General features: G+C 45.9%; 1 protein-coding gene across 1 annotated transcript in view; it reads right to left on the bottom strand.

Annotated features, from left to right (window-relative positions):
- WDR49 (WD repeat domain 49) overlaps positions 1–12240 on the bottom strand; it is a 125163-nt gene that overhangs the window by 39408 nt on the left and 73515 nt on the right. The window contains exons 11-12 of the mRNA XM_077348499.1: positions 7211–7341; positions 5530–5613 (exon numbers count right to left, since the gene is read on the bottom strand). Of these exons, the coding sequence (XP_077204614.1) occupies positions 5530–5613; positions 7211–7341 (215 nt within the window). The remainder of the gene's footprint in view (positions 1–5529; positions 5614–7210; positions 7342–12240) is intronic.

Here is a 12240-nt window from a genome sequence, read left to right as displayed (position 1 = left end):
GGAGGAGGAGGAGAAGAAGAAGAAGAAGAAGAAGAAGAAGAAGAAGAGACAGTTTGCAAGATGCATGTCCCCCACCCCGCAGCTCTCTTTGGCGGCACGAATACTCGCCCGGTTCTTTGGACTCCAGCCAGGGAAGATTACCAGCCCCACCAGTAACCACACTGTCATCGTCCTGATGATGCAGAGAGCTAATTAATACACAGCCTGTGTAAGAAGGGATGAAGGAGGCCTACTGAGATTTCTTGCTCATGAGCAAATAAACAGACGGAGCAATGCTGAGACCGGCTTGAGGAAGATTAAGAAGATGAATTTCCTAAATCTGTTGAAGCATAAAATTTGAATTCAAAATTCTGAAAGCCACCAAGGAAATTAATCCAAAACGAGGCACAATGGGAGTAGGACAGTTAATCTCGCTGGCCCCATATTCCACAACGAGAGCAAATGGTTCCTGCAGAATTTGACCTCGCTGTTACCCCCTTTCTTATCCTGTTAGTAGGGGTGCCAGCGATCCAGGTGGAGCCTGGGGATCTCCTGAAACGACAGCTCATCTCCATATTACACATGTCAGTTCCCCTGGAGGAAATGGATGCTTGGGAGGGTGGGCCCCGCTGAGGTCCCTTTCCTCCCTAGGCTCCACTTCCAGTCTCCAGGGGTTTCCCAACCAGAAGCTGGGAACCTGACCCCTTTACCATATCCCATCAGGGGCCCAGGGAAACCTGGCAATCCTAGTTGGATCACCCTGACCTCTTTTTTCGGAGGAGGGGGTGTTTTTCCTACCTTTCTGGGTACTATTTGAGTCTCAAAGAGGCTTACAATTGTTTCCCCTTCCTCTCCCACAATAGACACCTTGTGAGGTAGGTGAGGCTGAGAGAAATCCAACAGAATTTCTCTGTGAGAACAGCCCTAAGAGGGCCAGTTTGGTGTAGTGGTTAGGAATGCAGACTTCTAATCCGGTGAGCCGGGTTTGATTCCCCACTCCCCCACATGCAGCCAGCTGGGTGACCTTGGGCTCACCACAGCACTGAGAAAGCTGTTCTGACTGAGCAGTAATGAATTAAAAAAAAGTATTTTTTTACTTCAAAAAAATGGTTTTCATTATATTTTAAAGGTATACATTTCCTGCTTATGCCACTTTTGAGATGTGGCATAGTGGTAAATTTCTCAGACGAGGGTTTGGGATACTTAGATTCAGTTCAGATCATAGCCTCTGTGTGAACTCAGTCCAATCTCTCTCTCTCTCTCTTTCTCTAATCTTGGGTTGACAGGTCCAGGTTGGGAAATACCTGGAGATTTTGTGGTGGAGTAAGGTCCTGGGGATCCCCCGACATTGCAGTTCATCTCCAGGCAAGAGCGATTCCCTGGGGAAAAAATGACTGCTTTGGAGAGTGGACTCTATAGCATTATACTCCACTGAGGTCCCTCGCCACCCAAAACCCACCCACTTTCAGCTCCACCCCCAAAGTCTTCAGGTATTTCCCAACCCAGAGCTAGCAACCCTAGGGAATTTGAGGAGGACAGGACTTGAGAGGGAAGAGACTTCAGCAGAGTAAAATGAAGAAGTGTTGGATTTTTTATATGCCATCTTTCACTACCTGGAGTCTCAAAGTGGCTTATGATTGCTTTCCTTTCCTCTCCCACAATTGTGAGGTAGGTGGAGCTGAGAGAGCTCTAAGAGAACCTTGACTGGCCCAAGGTCACTCAGCATATGGAGGAGGAGTGAAGAGTCAAACTTGGTTTTCTAGATTAGAGTCCACCACTTTTAACCACAACACCACACTGGATGTCCTAACATGTTCATGCCATAGAGTCCACCTTCCAAAGCAGCCGTTTTCTCCAGGTGAATTACTCTCTGTTACCTGGAGATCACTTCTAACCCAAGGAGACCTCCAGCTGAAGGTTGGCATCCCTAGCTGAATCTAGAGTTGCTACCTCTGAGCTGAGAAATATCTAGAGATTTGAAGGTGGAGCCAGTTATAGGTGGGGTCTGAGCAGGGGAGGGACCTTAGTGGGATATAATGATCTCTATGTTGTAATTGCAGGAGTTTTCTAGTCTCCACTTAGCTATTGACAACCGTAGTCTAACCTTCTTCACTGGATCGTTGGGAGGACACCACAGAGAAGGGGAGAACCCCCTAAAGTATTGCTAAGCTCCTTGGAGAAAGGGCAGTATGAGAATAGAATAGAATAGAATAGAATAGAATAGAATAGAATAGAATAGAATAGAATAGAATAGAATAGAATAGAATAGAATAGAATAGAATAGAATTTTTAGACCGCCATTCGCCAATTAGGTCTTACGGCGGTTTACAACATAAAAACAATTAAAACACAATACCCCCCCCCCGTAAAATCCCCAAGTTACATATATCAGATAAGCGGCAATGATCGCAATTCCAATTCCAGTTTCCCAATTTCCCCTATGATCAGCATGGTGGGGAAATCACATTCAGAAGATCTCGATGTTGGAGATCTCAATATTGGAGGGGATCCTCAGATGGATTAACGGGGAACTGCCCTGGCCTCAACCATATGCCTGGCGGAAGAGTTCCGTCTCGCAGGCCCTGCGGAAAGCTGGTAACTCCCGCAGGGCCCTTAGCTCTTCCGGGAGCTCATTCCACCAGGTTGGGGCCAGAACTGAAAAGGGCCAGGCCTGGGTCGAGGCCAGGCGAACATCCTGTGGGCCTGGGACAACCAGCAAATTCATACCCGCAGAGCGGAGTGCTCTGCGGGGGGCATAAGCAACCAAGCGGTCCCGCAGGTAGATGGGACCCAGGCCGCGTATAGCTTTAATGCAACTGAGAGATTCTTTCCCCTATTCCTCCACAACATTATACATTTCCACTTTCCGAAATCTCCATATGACATTTCAGTCATACCCATTAGAAGCTTTTTAAAGCCTATCTCAATCTAGGGGTTATTTATCCAGTGAAAACTAGTCACCCTCCAATTTGCGACTTTCCCTGGGCTGCCGCACAAGCAGTAGATCAAAAGACCCCCCTTTCCCCCTTATCTTTCTGCCTATTGTTTTATAGGCCTTCTAGATGGCAGGGTTTCGGAAGATTAAATATACGGTCTCTTTAAAACTTGTCTTGGGGGGGGGGGGAGCCTCAAGCAAGCTCCATTGGAAACATAAAACCAGTTTGCCAAGCCCTTCTGCGAACATACTAAGAAATGCTTCTTCCCCTGCTATAATACACCCCTTTCTCCCCCTCCCCGCCTCAGACACACCAGTATTTCTTCCGTAATGGAAGCGGTAGTTTGTAGAGTAGGGAACAATTACGAATTGCCTGCCGGCGTGGTGCTTAATATATGATAACCATTAGTGTGTGAAGACTCTCAACCAAATGAAATTTTTCAGGTTATGAACGGCCTCAAGGGGGGGGGCTCAGTGGTGGGAGGGCTGCCTGCCATTATTTATCACTCTGCGCCAAAACAAGGCGAAAATTAGGGGAATGCTCCCTGCTGAAGGTAATAATATATGTTTTTAAAATGCTGGTGCGCATCCGGGACGATAAACCGGAGCAGCAGCCTTGAGCGGGAGGGGAGATTATTAAGGAAGACTGATCCCCCCACTGGCCCTTTGTCACTCTGGCAAGGGAAAGGCATAAACAACCCCCCTAGCTGGAAACTCATTATTAGTAATTTCATAGATCAAAATTTCCCTAGCCTCGTTGATCCTGCAGAATGAGAGACGGGAGGAGCTGCTTGGGATATAGAACAGCCATTCACTGTGCAGTCACTTTTACAGGTGTGTGTGTGTGTGTGTGTGTGTGTGTGTGTGTGTGTGTGTGTGTGTTTGTGGGGGCTTATGACTGCCTAAGGAGCTAGTGGTCTGGCATTGTCTGCCCACATGACCCCTCCTCTGGGCTCCCTAAGGTTTCTGAAGATGACAACTAGCCTCACTGTGCGGGCAAACACTGCTCCTCGTGCAAATACAGGGATGGGGGGTAAAATACACATGAGACTGGGGTTTAATTATTAGAAATGCAGATGTGTATGTTGGCTCCAATAATGCAGTTGTAGGGAAAGGCAAATGTGGCTCAGGGCTGCAGTTCTTGAGGGGTGGGGTCCTAAATCTTTCTACCTCCCTTCCAAATTTGGAAATGTTTCCCAGATGTTATAGTTGTTTTTTCCCCCACCCAGCAGGGCTGCCAAGTCCCTGGTGGGGAATCCTGGCTCCAGGTTCTCTTGTATCCCACCACTCTAAATAGCAGCTGGGAATTTGCTTTTAAAGAATCCTCATGTACTAATAAGATACAGGAAGTGACAAAGGGTAGCTCTAGAATCAACCAAAACTCTGGGGAGTTGCCATAAAGTTTTGGGTGATTCCTAGAGCAATCTTTTGGAGTAGCTCTTGGAATTTCTGGAAACACTATAGTTTACCATAGAGTTCCTGGTGATTCCTGGAGCTACCTTTTGTATGGTCCTGCATCACCATCAGGTAAGTACACAAGGCAGCAATCTTTATCTTCCCTCCTTCCCTGCTGGCAGTCATGTATTTGCCTGCCAACTTTTCTTACCACAGTCTTGAAGCTACCCAAGAGCATTTATTATTGGGGAAATGGGGGAAAGTTAACCATTCACTTGCAGCTTCCTGAGGCTGAATCACCTATCTCAGGTTCTGATCATAGAATGCCAGCAGTACTTGTACCATGCCCCTCCCCAGTGTGGCAACTTACCCATTATCTGATCTGTATTCTCCTAACTTTTGTCTCTGGTTAAAGCTGGTACCCTTTGGGATACCAGCCAGCTCCCTAGCTAGCTATCATCTCCACCAGCTCAGCCACTATAAACAAACATTATGTAACCTTGAGAGATGCCCGAGGTCTGTTACCACCACCACCACCACCACTATTGGCAACCTTCTACTTGCCAGAGTCTAGGGTATGTTCCTTTGCAAGGTTCGCAATTAGGTCCTTGGAAAATTCGTGAGGATTTGGGAGCAGAGCCAGGAGTGGTGCATTGTGGAGACAGAAGAGAGCTCAGTGGGGATGTCACCCTCCAAACTTGCCATTTCCCACAAGCAGAGCTGGTTTATCCATGTAGCACATATAGAATGTGCTACAGGCCCCATGCTTCCAGGGGATCCATGCAGCGCCTTCTCCCCATGGATCACGGTCATAACCTCTCTCCTCCCTCCATTTCCCTCTTTCAGAACACTTGGAGTAACACCTTTTCCACTGGGGAGGGCTGCTCCCATTCTGACTGTTCCTGCCTCAATTGTACTCTGCTAGGGCCTTGCAAATCCTTAAACTGAGTCTGGTGCTACAGGCCGTGGGAATCCTTAAGCCACTCCTGACCACAGGGGAACAGATTTTGTTGTTTGCAGACCAGTTGTGATGCCAGGAGAAGAACAGGACCTTCCTGGTGGTAGGCAACCTTATTTCCCCTGTTCTCCCCACCACCACCACCACCTGAAAAATCTTCCATCTGGTGCAGTCCTGGGTCTAGGTGCTTTTTCCCCTCCCTAAAGCCAGGGAGTCCTCAGCTCAGCTCTCTAACCTGTGTCCCACAATGATTTGCACTAACCTGAGCTGCCTGGATTCTGGTTTAGTTTAATGTAGGCATTTTCTGTACTGTTGTTCCATACGACGATTTCACCACCAGAACTCCCTATATCAGACAAAAAGTCAACATACTGTTAATGAGAGCTGTGTGCAAACATTGACTTTGTATTACATATTTTCTTCTCCTTTTGTTTCCTGTCTTTTCAAGGGAGGAAGACATTGCTGAAACGTGCTCTGCTAGCTCCGCAGAGGAATACAAATCAATGCTGAACAGCTATAAAAAAATAATCTCAGATGCAACAAAAAATATAAATCCTGTAAATTAGAAGTCGCACATGAAAGTATCACCCAAACTTACTGCTTGCAAGGTTCCAATGCTTATGTCTCATTTCAGCAGAGTTTTCCTTAAATATCCCCCCCATCTCTAAGTTTCATGCCTACCTGGTTTCCCAGAATCCTATTCCCTCTAGGCAGCAATTACAGGTTCAGCCATTGGATAGCAATCAATTTCCTGTTAATTCACAAACAGCTTTTGCAATAAAAACAGGTTAATTGACTCAGTAGCTTCAACAGAACCTGCTGTGCCACTCATATGACAGGAGACATTCCCTCAGTTTTCCCCTTTCAAAATTAATCTCAAACCCCATTGGCTTTCCAGGATACATGATTAAAATTAAAAAGCAAGAGAAAATTACGTGCAAATGGAATGTCCTATCATGGAGTCCACTATGTCAACTTGCCAGTTGGGATAATATGAACTTTAAGTAGTATGACCAGTTCCATTACAGTGACGAGATGAAAGATGCATCCTATGCTCCCACATCCAGGGCTTAAATGCAGAGCAGGCTTCCTCCAGGTATCCCTTCTAGCATAAAATGGAGATCATTTCTGATCAGCAATGGACCCTCTTCCAGACCATGGCACCATGATGACTCTTGACACCAGCTTTGATATTACCTTTGTGAAAAAAACACTGGCTGTCTTGGACTTTCACTGTTCCTAGTTCCCCAAGTTGGCCAACTTCCATGTGAACCCAAGAGATACTCCTGGAATTCTTTGGAGAGTGGACTCTGTGACATTATACCCTTCTGAGATCTCACCCCACCCTCCTCAGGCTCCATCCCCAAATCTCTAGGGATTTCCCAATTTAGAGTTGTAATCCTATTTCCACTAGGGAACACCCATGCTCAAGAGCAGAAAGATCAAGCCCATAATCTTACAACTCTCTTTTCTATCAGGATCTTTCTTTGTCTCTTTAAGGTAAAGGTATCCCCTGTGCAAGCACCGAGTCATGTCTGACCCTTGGGGTGACGCCCTCTAGCGTTTTCTTGGCAGACTCAGTAGGGGTGGTTTGCCATTCCCTTCCCCAGTCATTACCGTTTTACCCCCCAGCAAGCTGGGTATTCATTTTACCGACCTCGGAAGGATGGAAGGTTGAGTCAACCTTGAGCCAGCTGCTGGGATCGAACTCCCAGCCTCATGGTCAGAGCTTCAGACAGCATGCCGGCTGCCTTACCACCCTGCACCACAAGAAGTTCTTTAGGAAACCCTAATTTGTTCATGTCTCAGGAGTAATTCTGCTATGGCAAGAGCATATTAGCTAAGCCGACCCAGGCTGCAGTAGACCCAGACATGCATATAGATGACGAAGGCCCTGGTTCCAACCTCAGAATGATATATTAAGCAATAAATGTCCCCACTACCTGTAACTAGAGTTTGTGGAGGTAAAAATGCTGCACATAAGATGTCATCCTGGTGCTGAACTCCTCCTTTCCATTCTGAGGGCTGAACAAGACTCTGGGTCAAGCTGCTCAAGTGGAAGATGGTAATCATCCTAAGAAGAGAGACAAGCACAAACACAACAGAAATCTCCTGTCATTTCTAATTCTCTTTGCAAACAAAATGCTTTATCATAGCCAGGGGTCTACATATTCTATATATCTCCAGTTCAGATATCTGGAAGACAAGAGGCACTCCTGGTAATCTTTAAAGCACAATTGAATAAAAGTGAAGTTTCTAGACCTCAAGTGTGTAGAGAAAAGGTTTTGAAGTGCATAAGCAGTGGGATTGGGCTAGATCAGGTTTATCCACCAACAAGTGGAAGTAGGATCTAGTCAAATCCCACCAAATACCTCTGTATTTCTGATTTTTTTCTCAACATGTACATGTTTGTTTGGAAGGTGGAATAGGTGTACATGTGCATGCCTGACCCATATCATAGGTGGCATTTTTGGCAAGGCCAGCATTGGACTTGCAGTTTGCAAACCAGAAATCATGCTTGGAGAAAATAGACCCATTTAGTTTGCACACTCCTGGGTTAGCACGTCATAAAATCATGAGAAACCCTAAGGTCACAAGAAGCTATCATTCTGTATTGTGTGTACATAGTAATACAGCATCTTCTGCCATGGATAGTGCCAACATCAGCAGTTCATTAGAACTCCGAACCAAAATTGACAAAATTGAGTCCTGTGTTCAGTATATATTACTCTAAGCAAGTTTTCCCGTCCATTGGGAAATGGGAGAAAGAAGGCACTCCAGTCCCACCCCCCACCCCACCATCCCATTCATTTGTTATATGCACATTAAGGATGAAAGCATAGCCAGTAGCAAAGGCTATCAGTGGGATCCAGCTGGCCATGACTACTACAAATCTTTGCAACATGAAGGGGAATGTTTTAAAGATTCACACTTGTTCTTTCTTTTTCTTCTTCTTCTTCCTACATTTGTTATTGATTTTCAATGAACAAAACCTGCATTGCAAGTATCATTCTGGGACTTTTCCCATCACTCTTTGTTCCATTGTACCACTTTGGTGCCAAAACATAATGGCAACTGTCTCCTTTGCGACGCACATTGTTTCCTGCTACCCGAGAAGATGAGGGGGATAATTGCTGCACTCTTCTCCTTGCAGTGGTGTTATGATGAGTTGTGTAGGTGATTTTAAAAACAACAACTGCATTTATTTTTTTAAAAAAAAAACCCAGATCTTAAAATGTGGGATTCTTCAATAACTCTAGTTATGTAGTGAGATAAATAGAAAATCTTTAACACCCCACTAGCATAACTTGGAAAATGACAAATGGCCATATGCTAGATTCTTGTGGTATTTACTCAAAGGAAGTCCCCTAGAGAGAAGGTAAAGGGAAGTTGCAATTAGTGGTACATTATCACTTACTTAATGAACTATCTGGAATCACTAGCAGCTGCTTAAAGATTTTTTTTTCCTGCTGTTGGATCTCTGTTATTGGATTTCTCATGTTTTCATCCCAAATTTCCTCCTCAGGGCAGTGTATAAGTTCTCTCACCTCAATTCTGTCCTAACAACAAGCTGTGGGGAAGCTGAGTTGAAAGAAAGGGTGTGGCCTAAAGACAACCCATGTTTGAAGGGCTCTATCAGACATCTCCAAGGCCATACGTATGGAGCCATGGTCCCTCTATGGGAAGAAAATATTAGGAAGAAAAATGAGGTTTAACTAGGGTTTCCTGCTGAAGATTGGAAGATACTTGAAGGTTTGGGGAATGGAGCCTGAGGAGAACAGGGCTTGGAAACGGACTTGAATAGGGTAGAACAGGGGTAGTCAAACTGCGGCCCTCCAGATGTCCATGGACTACAATTCCCAGAAGCCCCTGCCAGCGAATGCTGGCAGGGGCTTCTGGGAATTGTAGTTCATGGACATCTGGAGGGCTGCAGTTTGACTACCCCTGGGGTAGAATGTCAAAGAGTCCATCTTCCAAAGTGGCCATTTTCTCCAAGTGAACTCATCTCTGTCACCTGGAGTTCAGTTGTATTCCCAGGAAATCTCCAACCTCCACCTGAAGGTTAACAACCCAAGGTTTAATCCTTCTCCTGAGTTAGCCAATCAAATTTGGCCACCCTGTTCTGCTGCTGGCATCTAAAAAGAGGAAAGATGTGTCCTCATAACCCTGCCAAGAGAAGAATCAACAGATCCCATTAACAGATAGAATCATAGAATCATAGAGTTGGAAGGGGCCATACAGGCCATCTAGCCCAACCCCCTGGTCAACGCAGGATCCAATATTGTGAATGTGGGTTTTATGCCTCATGTTCACTACTTAAGGCAATCCAGAGAGTGATTGTGGGGAAACCCTGAATAGCCACAAGTTCTCCATATGTACAACAAAGGGTTTCAGCATTTTAGTAGCTGCCTACCTTCAAGTAGGGCCTGGAATTAAATCAGCCAACAAGGCCTAATCACTCCTGGCAGTAGTAGGGATACCAGTCAGACATTTTAATCTTTGAGACCCTGCGTCTTGTTCTGTGTTTTTGTATTTCTGAAGTGTGCATTTAAATTTGTTCAGTGTTGAAGTCTAATTGGACTTGTGAGGGGGGATATTCCTTTAAAGCTTTTTTTTTGGGGGGGGAGGGGGGAGTTACAGACACAAATCATGTGTAGGCAGCAGACTGACATGGGGTTGGCATCCTCCAGGTGGAGGCGAGTGAACTCCCAACATTTTCTCCAGGGATATAGCACCACTTTGGTCCATATGGCATTTTACCTTGACAAGGACCCGCCCCTCCTCAAACTCTGCCCTCCCCAGACTCTGCCCTCAAATCCCCAGGAATTTCCAAGCCCAAACCTGGTATTTTTTTTTATTTGTTTGCTTATTATTTCCATTTCGAGACTGCCCCTCTCAAACCTGTCGGGGCAGTGTACAACATTCATGAAATACAATTAAAACAGTTAAAAAGTTAAAATCAATAATACATCATTATTAGTAATTCCAAAACTATAGAGCTGGTTCTGGGTGTTTACTGTTCTTCTCATTTAAAGCAGGAGTAGTCAACCTGTGGTCCTCCAGATGCCCATGGACTACAATTCCCATGAGCCCCTGCCAGCATTTGCTGGCAGGGGCTCATGGGAATTGTAGTCCATGGACATCTGGAGGACCACAGGTTGACTACCCCTGATTTAAAGGAGGGCTAGCAAGAGCAGAGAGCTGGGAGTGTGTTACAGCAGGGGAGGCCCATGGATGTTCAAGTTATTGTCCAGACTGGCCTCAACCATAAGCCTGGTAGAGGATCTCCATTTCACAGGCCCTACAGGAATCCTTAACTGCAGGTTTTCCCTGCAAAATTTACATGCAGGTTTCAGTTTTGAGTCTGTCATATACATATTGAGCCCTGAATAGACGGTTGTGAAAAAATCAGGCTTCGGGAAAAGAACCTTACTTTGAAAAGAAGAACTTTTATCAGCCTGCGGAAAGAACAGAGATTTCCAAGAGAGACTGAGGTCCTTTAATCCTATCTAATCTATATACACAGCAACACTTATCCTGTCTAAAGCAGGCTTTGTGCAGTACCCAGAACAGGGGCATTTCTTGTATTTACATTGATTTTCTTTTTCCTGGGCCAATGAAATTTCTTCAGATATAAAAGAGAAAGAATCAGGGGTAGCAGCCGGACAAAATCAGGCCGAAAAGGGCATGGCGGAAGGAAACATTAACCTTGATGCTATTATTGTCATCATCTAACCCTAATGCAGAAACGTTTCAAGGCTGGTATCCATAGGTTTGGGCATGCCAGTGTCCAGGTGGGGGCTGAGGATCTCCCAGGCAACAGAGGTGTGCTATGGCAGCTTCAGATAAGGTTGCCAGCTGGGTTGTTGGTCCCTGGAGATCCAGGGACATGGTCAGGAGCTCCCCGACATGCCGACATCACACAGAAATGATGCCACCATGTCGGAGGCAATGCTCTGGTTTTTTGGCCAACATTTGGAGCTTTGCCCTGTCCATTGTCCTTGTGCATATCCACTTTTTTCCACAAAAATTTGCACAGCTGGCAGTAGCTTCACAAGTTTCTAGCGAGGAGAACCAGTGTGCACAATGGTGGTGAGTCTGTGCCACATCTGCATGTTTCAGGTACGGGGAGAAGGGGCACGTGACTGTAGCAGGCAGCAACAAGCCACAAACACCAATCTGCAAGTTATGGGTAGGGGAGACAGGGGGGGGGGATTTCCCTGCTTTATTAAAACCCTAAAACAGGGGGGAGGTGCCAAAGAGGGTGTTGCCCCAGCCCCAGTAGGGGTCTGACATCCCTACCTTCAATGGGTGTGCTACATGGCATTATCCTAGGGTTGCCTGCTCACGAATGGAAAATACCTGAAGACTTGAGGGTTAGGACCTGGGATTTGAGGAGAGGAGACCTCAGCATGGTGCAATGCCTCCAATGTAACTATTTTCTCCAGGAGAATTGATCTCAATTGTCTAGAGATCAGTAGCAATGGCGGGAGATCTCCAGGCACCACCTGTAGGATGGCAACCCGATTGCCCTGTTGAGGTCCCTCCCCTCTCCAAACTCTGCCTTCCCCAGACTCAATCCCAGAAATCCCAAGGTGTTTTTCAAGCAGGTGTTGACATTGGCAACCCTACTTAGGCTGCAGGAAGTTCATCCAACCTATGGCACCTTTTCTCCAGATTGTAGCTGTTCTGTATCTAGGAGAGCCAATTAAACTGGTGGAAGACACCTTTGGACAGAAGAAGAATTGTAGTCCATGGACATCTCAAGGGCCGCAGTTTGACTACCCCTGCTGTAGACCATCTGGATGTGAACCCAGAGATGCAAGAAGGAAATGGCATGGTAGCAGGACTTGCTAGAAGGCCATTTTGGAGACTGAGATTTTGAACCGTCCCCAAACTTAAATTCCATTCAGAAAAATGGCCTCATGAGTTCCTGATGGGCCTTTATTCCTGCCACCTTTGCAGCCTCCCT

This window comes from Paroedura picta, chromosome 8, assembly GCF_049243985.1.
Source record: "Paroedura picta isolate Pp20150507F chromosome 8, Ppicta_v3.0, whole genome shotgun sequence".
In the NCBI taxonomy this organism is placed as follows: domain Eukaryota; kingdom Metazoa; phylum Chordata; class Lepidosauria; order Squamata; family Gekkonidae; genus Paroedura; species Paroedura picta.
Note: the sequence above shows the minus strand (reverse complement) of the source record. Positions and strands in the feature narration are given on the sequence as shown.